The sequence below is a fragment of the Hippopotamus amphibius genome, chromosome 1 (genome assembly GCF_030028045.1).
Source record: "Hippopotamus amphibius kiboko isolate mHipAmp2 chromosome 1, mHipAmp2.hap2, whole genome shotgun sequence".
Classification (NCBI taxonomy): domain Eukaryota; kingdom Metazoa; phylum Chordata; class Mammalia; order Artiodactyla; family Hippopotamidae; genus Hippopotamus; species Hippopotamus amphibius.
Genome location: NC_080186.1, coordinates 79,082,162 through 79,102,948, shown reverse-complemented (window position 1 = coordinate 79,102,948; position 20,787 = coordinate 79,082,162). Strand labels below are relative to the sequence as shown.

The following is a 20,787-nucleotide window of genomic DNA, read 5'->3' as shown; positions in this document are numbered from 1 at the left end:
ACAGTTATAGTTGTGCTACCTTTTATAAATATTCTAAAAGAGGCTCTGCACAGAGCAGCAGTCAGCCAAAAGCTGGCAGTGGTTAAACCGAGATGTATGAGAACATACAAAAATAACACCATCCCCACGATCGATTCTTTAACCAGCAGGAAGGTTTACCTGATGTCCTTGGGAAGTTCTGGCAATTGCATCTTCTTCATCATGGCATAGTGGGAGATGGCCAGGACGGCCATCCCCAGACACTCGTTCTCAATATCGTGCCCATCCTGCTCCGTCTTGGGGTCTCGAATGGGAGCCAGGCATTTGACCAAATCATACTGTCCCTTTGGAACAGAGGTGAGAAGAAAAGAACCACCACTTAAGTTTCAAGAGTCCACCCGTGTTTCTGATCTTGAGAGGGAGGTTTCCCACACAGGGAGATGCTACCCAAAAAGCAGTACAGCAACGAGACTACAGAGATTTAGAGTTTCTGTGGCACCAAAGCTCCTTCTCAACAGTGGGGCATGAAGGGGCTTGGGAAATGCTCTCCCCAGGTTAATCCGTTTGTTTAATAAACATTCACTAAGCACTATGCTGGGTGCTGGTGAACAGCATGAACACACGAAGCCTCTCTGCATGGCTTCCCGTGTGAGCGACAACGAACAAGCAACACGTGCTAGGCTTGGGTCGCACCAGGGCACGGGAGGCGACAGCTGGCTGGGCTTTGATCATTTGTTAACTCCACAATGAACCGGTGTACAAATGACAGGGCACCACACACCATTCTGATGTAGATTTACAGAAAGGAGAACGAACCCAGATTCTAGCCTGCATCGTTACCACACGTAAGTTTTTTCAACATCTGCTGTTCAAGTTTCCAGTAGTGAAATTTATCACCAAAATACACCCCTCACTCATGGAGGCGCACCACATTCCAAGAACCAATGCGGGCCTCAAAGACAAAAATTAAAAGTAAAAACAGTAGCCAATACCTGCCTTGTACAGAATAATGATGACACTGTCAATGACAGGTCCCCTTTGTTAAGCCCTAACCTGAGTGCTAGGCACTGTGCAAGGTTCCTTTCATTTACTTTCATTTAATCTTTACAACAACCCTGAGAGGGGGATGCTAACATCACCATCTCTGCCTAACAGATGAGGAACCTAAGGCCCCAAAAGGTTAAATAACTTCATTCACTCACTTGGTAATTATTGATTAACATGAACCAATTACAGGCCAGATGTTATTCTAGGTGCTAGGGACACAGCAATAAACCAAACCACATCCCTGACCTCACGGAGACTCCAGGAAAGAAAAAACAACAAACAAATAGAAATCTATAACCTCAAATAGTTACCAAAACCAAAGTCAAGTAGAAAGACAGAGCACTGGGGGAGCCGGGGACCCAGTGAGTGGTGGGGTGCAGGGTCAGACCATATGTGACTGCAGGGCTATGGCTCTGCGACACTGTGCTACAGTCTCACTCAGTCTTTACTCACCGACTGGAAGTGTACAGAGCTCTTAGGATGGGGCCCTCGTTGACCTTTCTCCAGCTCGAAAAGAGGCAGACATGAAGTCTGGGGGTGGCGTCCCTACATAAGGAAGACACTCACTTTCCCTGAAGCAACTTTAGTTTAGTGGGTTTTGGATGGAGGGTTCTCACTGCTATAGTTCCTCTTTTTCCAAAACAGGGTTTCTTGTTTCTCTCAGTAAGAAAAGGACACTGACCACTTCTAAAAACTACCAAGGACCAACAACAATCATCTCCATCAGCAATGTATGAATACGAGAAGAAAATCTGAAGCTATTTTGACTGGCTGTGACTTTCTGTAAATATCACTGTACAACTACCTCAAGTAACTCATTCCTGAAGCTCTGAAAAGTCAGGTTCTAATGTAATACTTACTCTTGAGGTATGGTGCACTCTTTCTTTACACCTTCTCTCCCAAAAAAGTAAAAGAATCAATCTCAGATATGAATATATGTAAAACTGGGAGGCTAAATTAAAACAGACCAATATGAAAATGGCCAGTTCACTTTATTTTTTCCACACAGTATCTGCCGCGGTCTGTGCCGTCTCATTTCTCTACTGTTGCTGAGTCCAGTTCTTAGGTATGTTATGCAACGTTGACAGTGTGTAACCAATAACTGAAGTTGTACAACAGAATACAACTGTGACACAAAACCCACATGTGTAAAAGTATATCCTAAGGAAATAATAAACAGAACACATATTTAGATGTATGTATGAGACTGTTTTTTAACAGTGAATAGCATAATGGGAAAAAAATGTTCAGAAACAAGGATTAGTTAAATAAAGGTTGACTTTTCCTGTGGATTCCAGTCTCATACTTGACTTCCTACCCAAAATCTCCACTTGTGTATCTCACAGGTATCTCTGAAAGAGAGCTCCTAATTGCCACCCCTTCTCCAACCTGCTGCGCCCAGTCCTCCCTACGTAGGGAATCACTCCATTATCTATCAAACGCTGCCCAAAACAGAAATCTCAAAGTCATCTTCGATTCTTCAAATACCCTCACCTTCCACATCCAACTCATCAGCAAATCATATCAAGTCTATCTCCAAAATTAACCACAGATCCATCCATTTTTCTCCAACTCTACTGCCACCACACTAGTGCTACTGGCATCTGAGGAGCAGAGGCCAGGGGTGTGGACAAACACTGCACAATGCACAGTCCCTCACAACAAAGAATTATCCAGCCCAAAATTTCAGTAGTGCTTTTGAAAAACTTTGCTCTACTCTGAAGAAATACTTTCTCCACTCCTCCTTTAGAATACAGATACTTTTTTATTCTTCAAGGTTGAGTATAAATATCACCTCTTTAGAGAGATCTTCTCTGATCACACTATTTAAATTAGGTCTCCCCATTTAAATCTCCCTCCCCACATTCTTTAAGACAAAAGCTTTTTCCTTCATAGCACTTTTCACAATTTCCTGTGTATTAACTATGTATCATTTTATCTGCTTGTTTTGTTTGTGCAACTCGATCATATGTCTGGTGTTTGCAGAGACCATGCCTGTCTTATTCACCACAGCATCTGCAGTGCCTTAGCAAAAAGGACACAGACACTCAGAACAATATTTTCAAAAACGACCCAGTGTATAACACATATTTGCATGATAAAATCAGGAAGCACATAAAAATGTTAGTTATCTCAGGTAATATAAGTTAGGTGACTTTGACTTCTCTTTCTGGATCTCTTCGAGTGTCTAATCATTCTTCCCTGCCACCCCTGTGACGCGGAGTGGCCACCTCCTTCCTCTCTGTGACTGCTGCCAAGTGCCTTCCTGCGTAGCCCTGCTGAACTACACCTTCCCTCACTCATAGCTCCCCTCTGTTCTCTGCACAGGAGGCCCCGCAGACAAGAAGCGAAATGGTAGGAAAGGGGGAAAAGGAAGGGGACACAGCAAAGCCTTAAAAGCCCACTAAAGGGATAGCCAGCCCGCTGGATGCTGAACTGCCTTCCCCCTCCTCACGTGGGGCAAGTCCAGGGTTGGAGAGAACTACCCATGGAACAGGCCATAAAGCATCTCAGCTGCCCCCATGGTCAGCTGCGCCAGGGAATCTGACCCCTATCATGTCCTACGCACCCCACAAACAGCAGGCTCTCCTGGGGCCCAACATCTTACCTGAGCAAACAGATACTCCAATGAGCTGGCGTCAAGGAGAGGGGTTGCATCTGGAACTTTTCTTTTCTCGTAGCCATTCTTCTGCTTCTTTGGGGAATGTCGCCATACCGACTGCTCGTTATCATTGGTCCCATGCCAGTTGGTGAAATAGAACCTGTAAGGCAGGAAGATGAATGTTAACTGTGGGAAAGGGGCGCTTGGCACGTGTGGAGAGGCATCCTGGTTCTACCCCGAGTGAGCAATGCCAGAGGCTAAACTTCCCTGAGAAGTAGACAGACCATTCATCTGTGCAGCACTTCGCTGTTTATAAGGTCCTTTTCTTTTCATTCTTACAAGCACTCTGTGAAGAGCGTCCTGCCAGAAGCTCGTCTGTGACTCAGGGAGATAAAGTGACTTCCTTAAGATCACAAAGACAGCACCTCTGACTTTCCACTGCATCCTCCTAAATAGGAAAACACTGCTGACTAGAACTAGATGCAAGCTCAGCAACTCCCTCTACCTTTAGTAATGCCAGCCTGCCTTGAATCCAAGACCTGTTTTATTCACAGTTTAACATTTCTGAAATCTAGTTTCATCGTATAGTCAAGACATACAGACAACATGGCAGTTTCCTCATTCTCAGATTGCTGTCATTGATACTTTACCTTACAATGAACAAAGTTTTAAAAAAGAAGAAATACAGGAACACTATATAAGCATCACCTATAGTGCCCTGAACTAGTGAACACTTTATATGCATTACGCTATTTAATGCTTACAGCAATTGGACAAAGCACGTTTGTTTCTATTTTATAGATGAGGAAAACTGAGGTTCCAAGAGGCTAAGTGACCTAAGACCACGAGCCTATTTTTCTCCATTACTACTTTCCTCTGCCACCTGTAAGAGAAACACAATGAGTTCCAGAACGTGTGAAACTGACTGAGCCAAGGTGATCCAGGACAGCTCTAGGCTACAGACTCAGATGACACCTGGGTCTCCCTCCCTTGACATGTCCATGTGCTGATGAAAAACCACCATGGCATGGTGAAGGAACATATAAAACCTTCTTCCAAAAAAGAGCTGCCATTAACCTCAGACATCTGTCAGTGAGCTATATGCGCGGAGCCTAGGGCATGCCAGGTCCTGTGCCAGGCTCTGGAACGCAAAGGGTTCTCGGGCACAGTCCCTGCCTGCTGTGAACTCCCTGTCTACAGGCAATCAGGTAAACCCAACAATAACAATAAGGTAACAGACAAGGGGGCACATCTCATCAACAGGACGACACTGTGACTTTCACGGACCCCACACAGTTTTCCTTTCCTCCATAAAAAAAAATATTAAAGTTACATTTCACAAATACGTTGGTATAGAGATCAATATAATCCAGGCTGGATTATTTTTTCCTGTTTAATAAAATTAAAACACTTTTGCGGGCCCGTAATCACATCGTGAACCCTAGGCATTTTGCCTCATAGGTAAGTTTTTCTTGACCATGAGAGTCTCAGGTAAGGGGCCAAGGGAGTACCAAGGAGGGAGAAGTAGCCGCCACTGCCAGCGGAGGGGGCAGGGAAGGGTAAAGGATTAGTGAAGGGAGTTGGGACTAGAATAAATAAATGCCAGGCTGTGGAGTCTGGACCACACACAGAAGGCAGGGGAAAGACTGTGAGACACACTGATGTGAGGCAGGATCCCCCTGGAAGAAAGCCCCACAGAAGACGGACTGAAATGAGAGAGGCCAAGAGACAAGCAGGTGCCTACGGCGACAGCCTGGGCCATGCCGAGAGCCTTGTGGGGGCACAGGCCTCGGCTGTCCTGCTCATCGCTAAATCCTCCGCGCCTGGCACATGGCAGGTGCTTCATAATGCTTGCTGGATGCATAAAGAGCCAATGAACTCAAGAAGTACCCATTAAAAGGGAGAGGATAGATAAGAAGATCCTTGAAAGGTAAAAATCAACATTTTACAACTTTCAAGGGATTCTACACAGCCCACCTTCCACATAACTCACAGAAGTGACGGATAATCTGACGGCAGCTTTCGACGTCTCTCTCTCAGACAGAGTCCACACGCAGCATAAATCACAGCTGCAGGACGGTCCCCGCACCCTCCCACGTGAACGTGGAAGCCTGAGGCTCTCCGCGGACCAAGAGGCCGGCACTGCTGCTGCCCCCAGGCTGAGGAGCCTGCTCTTCGGGGCAGAAGAGCGCACAAGGCTAGGAGGACTCCAGGATCGGCCGCCTTGGGCGGGCAGAAAGTAGGAGGTGAACCGGCTCCACCGGCTGAGCAGATACAGGAAATCTGACACTGGGGCAGAAAAAGATGGACAAGGCCACAGCCAACGCCTCTGACTGCGGAGGGAAACCCAGAATGGAGAGTTCTCGTCATTCATACGATAATCTAGTGATCTACTACACGTTCACCAGGGGGTCTGCCCGGGAGGAGGCAGGTGAGGGGTCTGGACGGGATGATGAAGAGAGTAGCTAAGGGCTTCTGAGGGCGGCTCATGTGTCACGCACTCCACATACAAAGGTTCACCGTGGGGCTCTGACAGAGGAGCACACAGCACAGGTAAATCCTGTTTGAGAGCAGAGGAAGGTGGTAATGAGAGAATGGGAACTGTGCACGGGAAGCTTATCTGGGATAAGGGCACACAGGATGCTAAGGACGGAGGAAGTTGCCTAAAAGAGCAGCGCTGAAGACAGATTTTCCCGGAGCCAGCAGAAGCCATGGCTCCCCCACACCCTGCTGAGTCTCTATGATAAAGAGCCAAGGGCCCAGCAGACCCCCCTGGGGCTGAACAAGGACATCTTCTAAGGCGGCTGTCTGAGACCAGCCGTGCCTTGGAAGCCTTCTGGTAAGATGTTTAGACAAGACGAGGCAATGTGCAGCTTCTCCACTACAGAAAGGCTGAAGGGAGCCTAAAACAAGGCTGGGTCTCTGGAAACTGCCTGCAGTCAAAGGCTGTCAGCTCTCTATTTAATAAGACAATAAAAAGAAAAAAACCTTTAGATCAGTGACTACCAAAATCAACATCTTCCATAAGCAACAAGGATATATTATTATACAGCACAGGGAAACATAGCCATTATTTTGTAATAATTTTAAATGGAGTATAACCTATAAAAATACTGAATCACTATGTTGTACATACGAAACTAAGGTTGTAAATCCACTACACTTTAAGAAAAATAAGTTACAACGGGAACTGTTTCAAGGGAAAAAAAATCAGCATCTTCTTAATCACTAGTAAGACAAAACTAGCACATACACTGCAGACAGAAATTGTACACTCCTCCCAAAATTAATTATTAAACTTGGGCCAATTCCTGATATAACATGTTAATAGAAAAAAATTAAGAATGATCTAAATAAATGTAGTATGACAGCTGCTGATATTCCTTGGCAGAATGATGTAGAAGAATATTGCAGGAAGGAAGGTAGGAAGCAAGGAGGGAGAGATTATCAGACAGATCCACCAATAAGGGATATGCCTTCCTTGCAAGTTTTCGAGAAAATTATATTACAGATGATTACATATTCTAAGTTTATATACAGATATTATATACAACGAATTCTCTTTAGGTTTCCAAAGAACTTTACTAACGGACAGTAAAACTCATTTAGATGAAAAAGCAAGAAAATATTTTTTTTTTCTTAAAAAGGAAGCATATGCTTGTCTTATATTAAGACATCACAGGGGGGCTTCCCTGGTGGCTCAGTGGTTAAGAATCTGCCTGCCAATGCAGGGGACATAGGTTCGAGCCCTGGTCCAGGAAGATTCTACATGCCTCGAAACAACTAAGCCTGTGCGCCACAACTACTGAGCCTGTGCTCTAGAGCCCACAAGCCACAACTAAAGAGTCCATGCACCGCAACTACTGAAACCTAGAGTCCATGCTCCGCAACAAGAGAAGCCACTGCAATAAGAAGCCTGCTCACTGCAATGAAGAGTAGCCCCCACTCTCTGCAACTAGAGAAAGTCCATGTGCAGCAACAAAGACCCAACACAGCCAATAAATAAAATAAAAATTTTTTAAAAAAGACACATTACAAAACAATAGCTATCAAAATTATCTAAAGGCAGAAAACTATAATTAAATTACAAGAACATTTCCCAAAATAGAGCTGGGATTCCACCGAAATAGTTACCAACATTTATTTTCATGTTACACCTTCTTTAAGTGGTGAGATGATAAGGTTTCAAAATTATGAAGTTTGTTGTAATGCAAATCTTTTAGCTTAGGGTGGGATCTTTTTTTCCAAGTTCAAAGAGCTTGTGGTAACAAAGCAATATCCTGTTGAAGCCCAATGTCAGGTACAAAGTCAAGGTGCCAAAAATGAGGCAGCCATGCACTTCCTGGCAGCTAACAGAAACAGGGAGCTGGCAAAGACAGCTTTTAATCGTGAGGCAGTCACATGACCAAAGATGAAGGCCTCAGAGAGGATTCTAGTGCTAACAAAACGATTCACTGTGTGTGTAACTAAGTAACTCACTTCTCTTTTTTTGGACATCAGTTTCTCCCTAAAAAACTGGAAGAATTGAATCAGGTAAACGCAGGTCTCTTCCAAGTCCCAAATTCTACCATTCTAGATTCTGAGCCAAATGGAAGAACCTAGAGGGAAAGAACTAGAACTCAATGACATGCCCTCCTTCCTAGACTTCAAGCTACAAATACATGTTTCAATGCTGGGTGACATAGCCAACCCCCAGGCCACAGAAAGCAAGATTACACTCTGAAAAACAAATCCAAATATAGTCAGAAGGTTCAGCTGGGTGGGGTGAACGTTTCCCTAAATCTGGGGCGTGAAAACTCACATGACACACACCTCTCCTCTTAAGGTGAGACCATGGGTGAGTACAGAGAGAAGAGAAAAGTCAGCCCCGGGATGATTATCAAAGAGCACAGATCTGGTTCAGCTTCCGCTGAGAAAAACACCCAGGCCATTGTGGAATGGTAACGACTCTACTGACTCCCCAGAGGAAATAGCAACTAAGACACTGTGGAGGGCCTCTGAGAGCCTCCAGGGCTTCTCCAGCATGACCGGGCATTCCATTAGCATCTGAGCTAACCCACTGACTTAATCACATCTATGTACCTTACGATCCTTTTCAGAAAGGATTCACCCTACTTATAAGCTCCTCTGCTAAAGATACGTGTGAACATATGCTTAACCAGCATCTAACAAACATAGTTTCAATTCTAGGTACAGAACAAACAGGCTTATAAACTCAACAGACTACAGCGATGATGTACTGACTGTGCTACCTTGGGAGGCTATGTGACATTTAACAAAGTCTACAATATGAGAGAAAAGGCAAGTAAGTACCCATCAGAAGAAAAATTACAGCCCCACTAGACAAAAATCCTCAGGCAGTTGATCAAAACATTCACCTCTTTAGAACAAGACTAAGCTAGGATTTCTAGGTTTCCACCTCAGGCAGTGTTTCTTAAGCTCTCTAGCTGCAACTTTTAGTTAGAAACATATTATATTATATCACGACCTAGTACATACATAAAGATTATATATCTCAAACTGAAGTTCTAAAAAACAATATTCTTAGGGTCTGTATATATGCCGATACTATCTCTTCTCCTCTCTCTCTCTCTCTTTTCAAAAGATTTCTGGTCATAACTCACTAGATTAAACGCATAACCATGATTCACTGAATGGAAAACTCTGCTGCAGGATACTAATTCTATTCAAAATACCCTCTGCATCATAATGACTTCTTTTCTAAAATGTGGCAGAGGAAGGTGGTCAAACTCATCTCGCATGGTTTTCCAAACACTGAAGAAGTCCTTTCTCATACTAAGCAAATATAAAACTTACAAACTACAAAAATGACTTCAATACTTCTTGGTAAGTGACTCAGGGCTCCAAGCTAACCATCGTCTGTCCCTGCAGGAGGGAGCCCGGCAGGCACCCATACCTCATCCGGTAGTGGAGCCGGAGTGACGTCTTGTCGTCGACGGTGATGGTGCGATTCGGAGCATACCAGAGCTTGGTGTTCTCATCATACAGGGCAAAGAGGTTGTGACACAGGGGAGAGATATCTGGGGAAAAGCAAAGAACATATCAGAAAATTAAAGGTAGATTAATCTGGCCATCTGCTTCCAAAGCACAGTTCTTCCAAAAAGAATCAAGGTCACATTCACATCTTCCTAGGGCCAAATACAACTTCCAACCATGTTCAATCAGGCAGTTTTAAAGAAATTAATCAAAAACTATGGCTCCCCAGGAATATATATTATAGCTCCTGGCAAACCAGGTTAAAGCCATTTAAAAATGAAAGTCTAATAATATTTCTCATTACGGTGTCTATAACAGAGTCTTACCAAATCCTGCTTTAAAGAAAAAAAGGCCATCTGAGAGGTTCCCAGACACCACCTGATGTGCACCTTGTTAATCACAGTGAGAAACATTCTTAGAGTTACAGAAATGCCTAATCTGTCTCCTACAGAAAATGTTTAAACACTTCTAACACACTGTGATTACACATTAAACACGCAAATAATCTCCTGGCAGTAGCACATGAAATGTGTGTTAGAATAAATAACCAAACTGATTTTTATCAGTGATTAAAATCTATTACCATTAATAACAAAACACTTAAGTACTCTGTATAGTTATCAAAAAGTATTTTTTATTGGTAGCCAACTAGCAAGAACATATACGCTTACAAAAGGTGGTTCAACAGTGGTTCCTTGCCTCCCTACCTGACTAACTGCCTCCTTTGATACAAGAATGTTCAAAAAGATAAGGGAGATGATAAAGCCAGGAAAGTACCTTTCCACTCACTTCTGAGCCCATGATTAAAATTACACAGACCTGTAATCTAAAAGTGTGAGGGGTGTGGGGGAAGATAAGAGAATGACTGCAAGTAACTAAGTATTGCTGATATTTTCACATGAGGACAGGCTTCAAACTAAGATACACTGAACTTAAATGGCAAAAAAAAAAAAAAAACCCAAAAAATGAACAAAAAAAAAAAAAAAAACCCATGGGAGAACATGGGGTAGCTGGCACTTGTTTCCCAACTCAGACATCTGAAGTGAGACTGACACTGACTAAGGACCTCCTGCCCACCTAGGCAGGGACTCTATCCAATGCACTCACTAAGTTAAGAACTTACAGGTTTCTTGGCATCTTCATGCTTCTGCTGAATACCTCAACTCCTGCATCTCAAGACATTTGGGAGTTACCCCTTCAGAGTTACACTCCTCCATGTAACAGAGAAGATGGAGCTAAACTTCAAAGAGCATTTTCCCTTGGTAACAATAGTAAATGGCTTTTGGACCCAGTATTAGTAGGACTATGTTTCAGGTAAACAATAGGTTTCATTCATAAATTGGCTTCTGTGGACTGGTTTGGAAACCTAGCTTTTCTTTATACATACCCATATTTGAATGTGAAACATACATATTTGAAGCATAATTTATCTGTAATCATGGTTAGGTCTATAATTCTACCACAGGTCTGATTCAAACAAATATTACTGCTTAAAAATAGGAAGATGAAAGACACTTTTTACATAAAAGTACTGAATAACAATACTAACATTTATTGAGGGCTGAGTATCAGGCATTAGGCTGACACACATCTATTACCTTTAAATTCTCCTAACATCTTATGTGGTTAAGTATCATTTTTGCCATGTTACAGAGATAAACTCTGAGATTTAGTCCGATTCAGGGTTACTCAACTAGTAAAATCCAGGGCTGGCATTCAAACCTAGATAGAGGTACTGAGGGGGTAAACTAAGGAGAGCTAAAAGAACAAAAATTTACCATATATTGGTGGAAAATGAGAAAGAATACTGACCCGAAAACATCACATACTATAATAATAATGGTGAGAAGAATCTGTGGTATTCTGTATTCATGTATTTTTTAAATTTATTAAATTTTTTACTGTATGCTAACTCATATATATGGAATCTTAAAAAAAAAAGGTACTGATGAACCCAGTGACAGGGCAAGAATAAGGATGCAGATGCAGAGAATGGACTGGAGGACATGGGGTTGGGGGGTGGGGGGTGAAGGGGAAGCTGGGACGAAGTGAGAGAGTAGCATAGACATATACACACTATCAACTGTAAAATAGATAGCTAGCGGGAACTTGCTGTATAACAAAGGAAGATCAACTCTAGGATGGGTGATGCCTTAGAGGGCCAGGACAGGGAGAGCGGGAGGGAGTTGCGGGAGGGAGGGGATATGGTGATATGTGTATAAATACAGCTGATTCACTTTGGTGTACCTCAAAAGCTGGTACAAGAGTGTAAAGCAATTATATTCCAATAAAGAGCTTAAAAAATTTATTAATTTTTGCAACAATCCCGAGCTGGTTACAAAAGATAATACTCATTCTCTACAGACTGGGCTTAAAAACTGATGTCCCGGTTGGAAGAATCAAGATGGCGGAGTAGGAGGACAGGTGCTCACTCCCTCTTGCAAGAGCACCGGAATTACAACTAACTGCTGAACAACCACCAACAGAAACACACTGGAATTCACCAAAAATAACCACACCACATCCAGAGACAAAGGAGAAGCTACAGTGGGATGGTAGGAGGGGTGCAATCGAGTTAAAATCAAATCCCATAAATGCTGGGTGGGTGACTCACAAGCTGGAGAACAGTTATACCACAGAGGTCCTGAGGGTTCTGAGCCACACGTCAGGCTTCCTAACCTGGGGGTCCAGCAACAGGAGGAGAAATCCCCAGAGAATCAGACTTTGAAAGCCAGCAGGATTTGAGTGCAGGACCTCCACAGGACTGGGGGAAACTGAGGCTCCACTCTTGGAGGGCACACAAAAAAGTGTGCTCACCAGAACCCAGGGGGAAGGAGCTGTGACCCCACAGGAGACTGAACCAGGCTTACCTGCTGGTGTTGGAGGGTTGCCTGCAGAGCTGGGGGGCAGCTGTGGCTCACCAAGGAGACACGGGCACTAGCAGCAGGGGTTCTGAGAAGTGCTCATTGGCGTGAGCCCTTCCAGAGTCCACCATTAGCTCCACCAAAGAGCCTGTAAGCTCCAGTGCTGGGTGGCCTTAGGCCAAACGACCACGCACCAGGGTGGGAACACAGCCCCACCCATTGGAAGATAAGCAGATTAAAGTGTCACTGAGCTCCACCCACCAAATCAGATTAAAGTTCTACTGAACTCCTCCCACCCAGCATCAGTCCCTCCCATCAAGAAGCACGCAGGAGCCTCCTAGATAGCTTCCTCCACAAGAGGGCAGATAGTAGAATCAAGCAGTATTAGCAGTATTTCAACTTGTGACACTGAAAATCACAGCCACAGATAGAGAAAACGAAAAGGCAAAAGACTTTGTACCAGTTGAAGAGACAAGATAAAACACCAGAAAAACAACTAAATGAAGAGGAGATAGGCACTCTTCCGGAAAAAGAATTCAGAATAATGATGGTGAAGATGATCCAGGACTTTGAAAAAAGATTGGATGCAAAGATCGAAAAGTTGCAAGAAAAGTTTACCAAAGACCTAGAAGAATTAAAGAACAAACAAACAGAGATATGCAACACAATAAGTGAAGTGAAAAATACACTAGAAGGAACCAATAGCAGATTAACTGAGGCAGAAGGACAAATAAGTGACCTGGAAGACAGAAGGGTGATCATCACTGATGCAGAAAAGAATAAAGAAAAAAGAATGAAAAGAACTGAAGACAGCCTAAGAGATCTCTGGGACAATGTTAAACACACCAACATTCGCATTATAAGGGTTCCAGAAGAAGAGAGAGAGAAAGGACCTGAGAAAATACTGGAAGAGATAATAGTTGAGAACTTCCCTAACATGGGAAAGGAAATAGCTACCCAAGTGCAGGAAGCACAGAGAATCCCAGGCAGGATAAACCCAAGGAGAAACACACCAAGACATACAGCAGTCAAACTGACAAAAATCAAAGACAGAGAAAACTTATTAAAAGCAACAAGGGAAAAACGACAAATAACATACAAGGGAACTCCCATAAGGGTAACAGCTGATTTCTCAGCAGAAACTCTGCAAGCCAGAAGGAATGGCACCATATATTTAAAGTGATGAAAGGGAAGAACCTACAACCAAGAATACTCTACCCAGCAAGGATCTCATTCAGATTCGAGGGAGAACTCAAAAGATTTACAGACAAGCAACAGCTGAGAGAATTCAGCACCACCAAACCAGCCCTACAACAAATGCTAAAGGAACTTCTCTAAGCAGGAAACATAAGAGAAGGAAAGGACATACAGAAACAAAAACAACACAATTAAGAAAATGGTAATAAGAACATACATATCAATAATTACCTGGAATGTAAATGGACTAAATGCACCAACCAAAAGACACAGACTGGATGAATGGATACAAAAACAAGGCCCATATATATTCTGTCTCCAAGAGATTCACTTCAGACCTAGGGACACATACAGACTGAAAGTGAGGGGATGGAAAAAGATTTTCCATGCAAATGGAAATCAAAAGAAAGCTGGAGTAGCAATACTCATATCAGATAAAATAGACTTTCAAATAAAAAATGTTACAAGAGACAAGAAAGGACACTACATAAAGATTGAGGGATCAATCCAAGAAGAAGACATAACAATTACAAATATATATGCACCCAATATAGGAACACCTCAATACATAAGGCAAATGCTAACAACTATGAAAGAGGAAATCGACAGTAACACAATCATAGTGGGGGACTTTAACACCCCACTTACACCAATGGACAGATCATCCACACAGAAAATTTATAAGGAAACACAAGCTTTAAATGACACAGTAAATCAGCTTGATTTAATAGATATCTGTAGGACATTACATCCAAAAACAACAGATTACACATTCTTCTCAAGTGCACATGGAACATTCTCCAGGATAGATCACATTTTGGGTCATAAATCAAGCCTTGGTAAATTCAAGAAAATTGAAATCATATCAAGCATCTTTTCTGACCACAACGCTATGAGATTAGAAATCAATTACAGGAAAAAAACTGTAAAAAAACACAAACACATGGAGGCTAAACAGTACGCTACTAAATAACCAAGAGATCACTGAAGAAATCAAAGAGGAAATCAAAACATACCTAGAGACAAATGACAATGAAACACAACGATCCAAAACCTATGGGATGCAGCAAAGGCAGTTCTAAGAGGGAAGTTTACAGCAATACAATCCTACCTCAAGAAACAAGAAAAATTCCAAATCAACAATCTAACCTTACACCTAAAGAAACGAGAGAAAGAAGAGCAAACAAAATCCAAAGTGAGTAGAAGGAGAGAAATCATAAAGATCAGAGCAGAAATAAATGAAATAGAGACAAAACAACAGCGAAGATCAATAAAACTAAAAGCTGGTTCTTTGAGAAGATAAATAAAATTGATAAACCTCTAGCAAGACTCATCAAGAAAAAAGAGAGAGAGGACTCAAATCAATAAAATTAGAAATGAAACAGGAGAAGTTACAAAGGACATTGCAGAAATAAAAAGCACCATAGGAGACTACTACAAGCAGCTATATGCCAATAAAATGGACAACCTGGATGAAATGGATGGATTCTTAGAAAGGTATAAGCTTCCAAGACTGAATTAGGAAGACACAGAAAATATGAACAGACCAATCACAAGGAATGAAATTGAAACTGTGATTAAAAATCTCCCAACAAACAAAAGTCCAGGACCAGATGGATTCACAGGTGAATTTTATCAAATATTTAGAGAAGAGCTAACACCCATCCTCCTCAAACTCTTCCAAAACATTGCAGAGGAAGGAACACTCCCAAACTCATTTTACAAAGCCACCATCACCCTGATACCAAAACCAGACAAGGATACTACAAAAAAAGAAAACTACAGACCAATATCACGGATGAATTTAGATGCAAAAATTCTCAACCAAATACTAGCCAACAGAATCCAACAACACATTAAAAGGACCATACACCATGATCAAGTGGGGTTTATCCCTGGAATGCCATGATTCTTTAACACATGCAAATCAATCAATGTGATACACCATATTAACAAATGGAAGGATAAAAACCACATGAGCATCTCAATAGATGCAGAAAAAGCTTTTGACAAAATTCAACATCAATTTATGATCAAAACTCTCCAGAAGGTGCGCACAGAGGGAACCTACCTCAACATAATAAAGGCCATATAGGACAAACCCACAGCAAACATCATTCTCAATGGAGAAAAACTGAAACCATTCCCTCTAAGATCAGGAACAAGACAAGGATGTCCACTCTCACCACTACTATTCAACATAGTTTTGGAAGTCCTTGCCACAGCAATCAGAGAAGAAAAAAGAAATAAAAGGAATCCAAACTGGAAAAGAAGAAGTCAAACTGTCACTGTTTGCAGATGACATGATACTATACATAGAAAATCCTAATGATGCCACCAGAAAACTACTGGAGCTAACCAATGAATTTGGTAAAGTTGCACGATACAAAATGAACACACAGAAATCTCTTGCATTTCTATACACCAACAATGAAAGATCAGAAAGAGAAATTAAGGAAACAATCCCATTCACCATTGCAACAAAAAGAATAAAATACCTAGGAATAAACCTACCCAAGGAGGTAAAAGACCTGTACTCAGAAAACTGTAAGACACTCATGAAAGAAATCAAAGAAGACACAAACAGATGGAGGCACATACCATGTTCTTGGATTGGAAGAATCAACATTGTGAAAATGACTATATTAGTGAAAGCAATTTACAGATTCAATGCAATCCCATCAAATTACCAATGGCATTTTTCACAGAATTAGAACAAGAAATTTTACGATTTGTATGGAAACGCAAGACCCCGAATCACCAAAGCAATCTTGAGAAGGAAAGACGGAGTTGGTGGAATCAGGCTTCCCAACTTCAGGCTATACTACAAGGCTACAGCAATCAAGACGTATGGTACTGGCACAAAAACAGAAATACAGATCGATGGAACAGGACAAAAAGTCCAGAGATAAACTACGGTCAACTAATCTATGACAAAGGAGGCAAGGATACACAATGGAGAAAAGACAGCCTCTTCAATAAGTGGTGCTGGGTAAACTGGACAGCTACATGTAAAAGAATGAAATTAGAACACTTCCTAACACCATACACAAAAATAAACTCCAAATGGATTAAAGACCTAAATGTAAGGCCAGACACTATAAAACTCCTAGGGGAAAACATAGGAAGAACACTCTTTGATGTAAATCACAGCAAGATCTTTTCTGATCCATCCCCTAGAATAATGGAAATGAAAACAAAAATAAATAAGTGGGACCTAATGAAACCTCAAAGCTTCTGCACAGCAAAGGAAACTATAAGCAAGACAAAAAGACAACCCTCAGAATGGGAGAAAATATTTGCAAACGAATCAACAAAGGATTAATCTCCAAAATATATAAACAGTTTATCCAGCTCAATATCAAAAAACAAACATCCCAATCAAAAAATGGGCAGAAGACCTAAATAGGCATTTCTCCAAAGAAGACATACGGATGGCCAAGAGGCACATGAAAAGCTGCTCCACATCACTAATTATTAGAGACATGCAAATCAAAACTACAATGAGGTATCACCTCACACCAGTTAGAATGAGCATCATCAAAAAATCTACAAACAGCAAATGCTGGAGAGGGCGTGGAGAAAAAGGAACGCTCTTGCATTGCTGGTGGGAATGTAAACTGATACAGCCACTATGGAGAAGAGTATGGAGGTTCCTTGCAAAACTAAAAATAGAGTTACCATATGACGCAGCAATCCCACTCCTGGGCATATACCCAGAGAACACCATAATTCAAAAAGACACATGCACTCCAGTGTTCATTGCAGCACTATTCACAATAGCCAGCACATGGAAGCAACCTAAATGTCCATCAACAGATGAATGGATAAAGAAGCTGTGGTACATACATACAATGGAATATTACTCAGCTGTAAAAAGCAATAAAACTGGGACATTTGTAGAGACATGGGTGGACCTCGAGACTGTCATATAGAGCGAAGTGAGTCAGAAAGAGAAAAACAAATATTGTATATTAACACATATATGTGGACTATAGAAAAATGGCACAGATCAACCGGTTTGCAAGGCAGAAATAGAGACACAGACGTAGAAAACAAACATATGGACACCAAGTGGGGAAAGTGGGGAGGGTTGGGGGGGGGAATGAATTGGGAGAATGGGATACCAAATTGTACACTCTAAATGTATGCAGTTTATTGTAAAAAATAAAAAAGTAAAAAGTTAAAAAAAAAAAAAAAAACATAAAAAACTGATGTCCCAAATTGCCCCGGAGCCCAGAGTAAAAGGATACAGGGACTGCGTCTGTCTTCAGATTTATAGGCTCTCCCCTCTTACCTCCTTTAGCAGCAATTCCTCGATTTCTCACTAACTGCAGCTCAACAATTCTATACAAATGATCCTTGCTAACAAACTAAGGTTTATACCTGCTATGATTATATATATGTATATATATAGCAAGAAGCTTGGCTAAGAGAATAAACACCATAAACCAACTTTCAAGGGAAAGGGGAAAAAATGCCTTAAAAATGCCTTAGAAACACCAATTTATATCTAGTTGCTTTGCTAATTACAGATACTTTTAAAGCTGTTGTCCAAAGCTAGTTCCTTACATACTCTGCTATCTAGTCAAAATACCTCTAAAATATTAATGCATTTTCCCCTAATAATCTGTAACTCAGCCAACTTTATTTAGTGTTATGTTTAGCTAGTTCCCCTTTTGTTGGAACTCTGGTATATTTAAAGCATTTTAAGAAGAAATACACATCAGGAAGAAAATGGGTTTTCTAGACAAAGCTGTATTACAAACAAGGTAGCTGATTCTTGAAACAACCATAGTCTCCCGACAGAGTTGTTCTGAGAAATAAAGAAGATATAAGTAAAGCATGGATTAGACTATCTGCCATCATAGCTAGTTAATTTATTACAAAATGAGTTGATTTTTTAAAAACAGCTTTATTGAGATATAATTTACTTACCATAAAGTTCACCCATTTTAAGTGTACAATTCAGTGAGTTTTAGTATATTTACAGAGTTGTATAACCATCACCATGATCTAAGTCGATTAGATCTTTCAGTTTCTATGAATTAACTTTACCTGTCATTTAAAAGCAGGCAGGCAAAAACTGCCAATGACCCCAAGTTTAAAGGATAATGAGAAGGCTATATTTTGTTAGTCAGTTTGGTTTCCCACCTTCTAAGGGCAACAGGCTAACTTTAGTCAGACCAGCCTCACTTTAAAAAAAAAAGAAAGAAAAAGAAAAAAAGATTGTGTTGTTCACAGCCTCACTGTCCTTCCTTTTCACAACTTGGCAATCTGACCAAGCCACAAAGTGACACTTAACTTCTCACTTCAATTTAGCATCAAGTTGCAGAGGTGAGGGGCAGGGAGGGGGTGCCAGGCAATAAGGAGGCAGGTCGTGGCAGCATACGGATAGATCACACTTTTCGGAAGTTTTACACAATTCATATATTGAGAGATGGCATTTACTGAGCTTATAAACTTTGTGCCAAGTGCTTTACTCGTTTAGTGCTGATATTATTTCAATTTCATAGATAGAGGGGAAATCAGCAAACTGAGCATCATTTCCTGGTATCCCGTACCTCATTAGTGACAGAGCAGGAATAAGGCACTCTGCAGTGAAGACAGTGAAAAGTGAAACTCTCAGAATTAAATTCACTGGCCTAAGGTCAAATGCAAGTCCGTGGCAGAGGCAGGGCAGAATGGCTGACTCCCAGAGCCCACACCTCTTTCCACTCAGTGGAGTTGGCAGGGGCAGAGACACCGGGACCTGCGGGGCCCTGGGCAACTGCCGGTACTCACAGCATTCCTGCGCGGCCCTGATGCACAGCTCCTCCGCCGTGTACTCTCCGCTACCCAACCGGAGGGGCTCCCTATCCGACAGATAGAAGAGCACTTCCACCCCTGGCTCAGGGGCCTCCAGATCCACCTCGGTCTTCTTGGAGCTCCTCATTTTAGCACAGAAAGCCATGGCATTGCAGTCCTCTTTTATATTTAGATACTGTAGTAGAAGGAAAATGAGACTATGTGGTCATTCTATGTGCTAAAAGTTTACTAGTGGTGAAAGAGTGTTTTGAAGGTAAGCAAGCAGAAAGATATGGTATTGGGTAAGTACCTCCCCCTGCCCCTTCCCTCCCTGAAAATCAAATGCATCGGAGCTCACAGCAGGTGCAACCATGGAAAGTAATCAATTATACACTCATGATTAATTATGGTAAGACCATATTCTCAAAAATCAGTAATTTTAGACATGACCTGAATTTATTTCCTCTATGTGCACACAAGCTGTAGTTGAAAAATGTGCCGCATTCTGGAACCACTGATGTTACTGAACATTACTAATACTCCCACTGCCTCTACTGGAATCATTTAACTTTTTAACAGACCTACTGGCACAAATTACATTGTGTTTTAATTTTATGTCTCTCTCCCAGTAAACGGCAAGCTCAGTGAGGGCATTAACCATCCTGACCTATCTTCATGCCCAGGGCTGGCTCTGAGAGAGCACACACGGAAGGATGACAGATTCACGTTCGTAAGCCACACGGACGGGTCACGAGAATCAGTGAGTGGAGCCAGGTCCCTTCACCCCACGGACGGGCAGGACGACGGGCAGCACTTTGTGGCACCAGAATGTGAGCGAGAAGCCTTGCTTTCAAAAGGTCAGAACCCAGTGATGAGAAGCTTGCAAATAGGTTACTCACCTGAGCCCCCTCAATGGGGAAAGCACCTAGGATCAAAGCGCCAACCTCAGCAGCCTAGCTCTGGGCATGGTCAGAAAGGAGAGGGGAACTAAGGCAAGTCCCACGTGCTCCTTCTCCCCCTCACCCCAACACCAATATCCTCAGACTAAGTTCCCTGACCCCAGGTTCCTACTCTCCTCCTGCCTACCAAGCCAACCTTCACTTAGCCCCCAAAGTAATGTTCCCCTAGCGCACATCAGATTCTCTAACGGCTCCCCGTTAATCTAGAGAGCAATCCTAAACTCCTGACAGAGGCCCTCCAGCACCTGGCCAGCTAGCCTCACTAGCCCCATCTCATCTTATATCACCTCTCAGCCTCTTACTGCAGGCCTGAAACCCACAAAGCTGCCATCTTCTTATTAACCAACCCCCACCC

General features: G+C 42.1%; 1 protein-coding gene across 1 annotated transcript in view; it reads right to left on the bottom strand.

Annotated features, from left to right (window-relative positions):
* Window positions 1-20,787, bottom strand: part of JAK1 (Janus kinase 1) — a 135,216-nt gene that overhangs the window by 35,777 nt on the left and 78,652 nt on the right. Inside the window, exons 3-6 of the mRNA XM_057717374.1 lie at window positions 19,471-19,669; window positions 9,546-9,669; window positions 3,635-3,788; window positions 160-323 (exon numbers count right to left, since the gene is read on the bottom strand). Coding sequence (XP_057573357.1) covers window positions 160-323; window positions 3,635-3,788; window positions 9,546-9,669; window positions 19,471-19,669 — 641 coding nt within the window. The remainder of the gene's footprint in view (window positions 1-159; window positions 324-3,634; window positions 3,789-9,545; window positions 9,670-19,470; window positions 19,670-20,787) is intronic.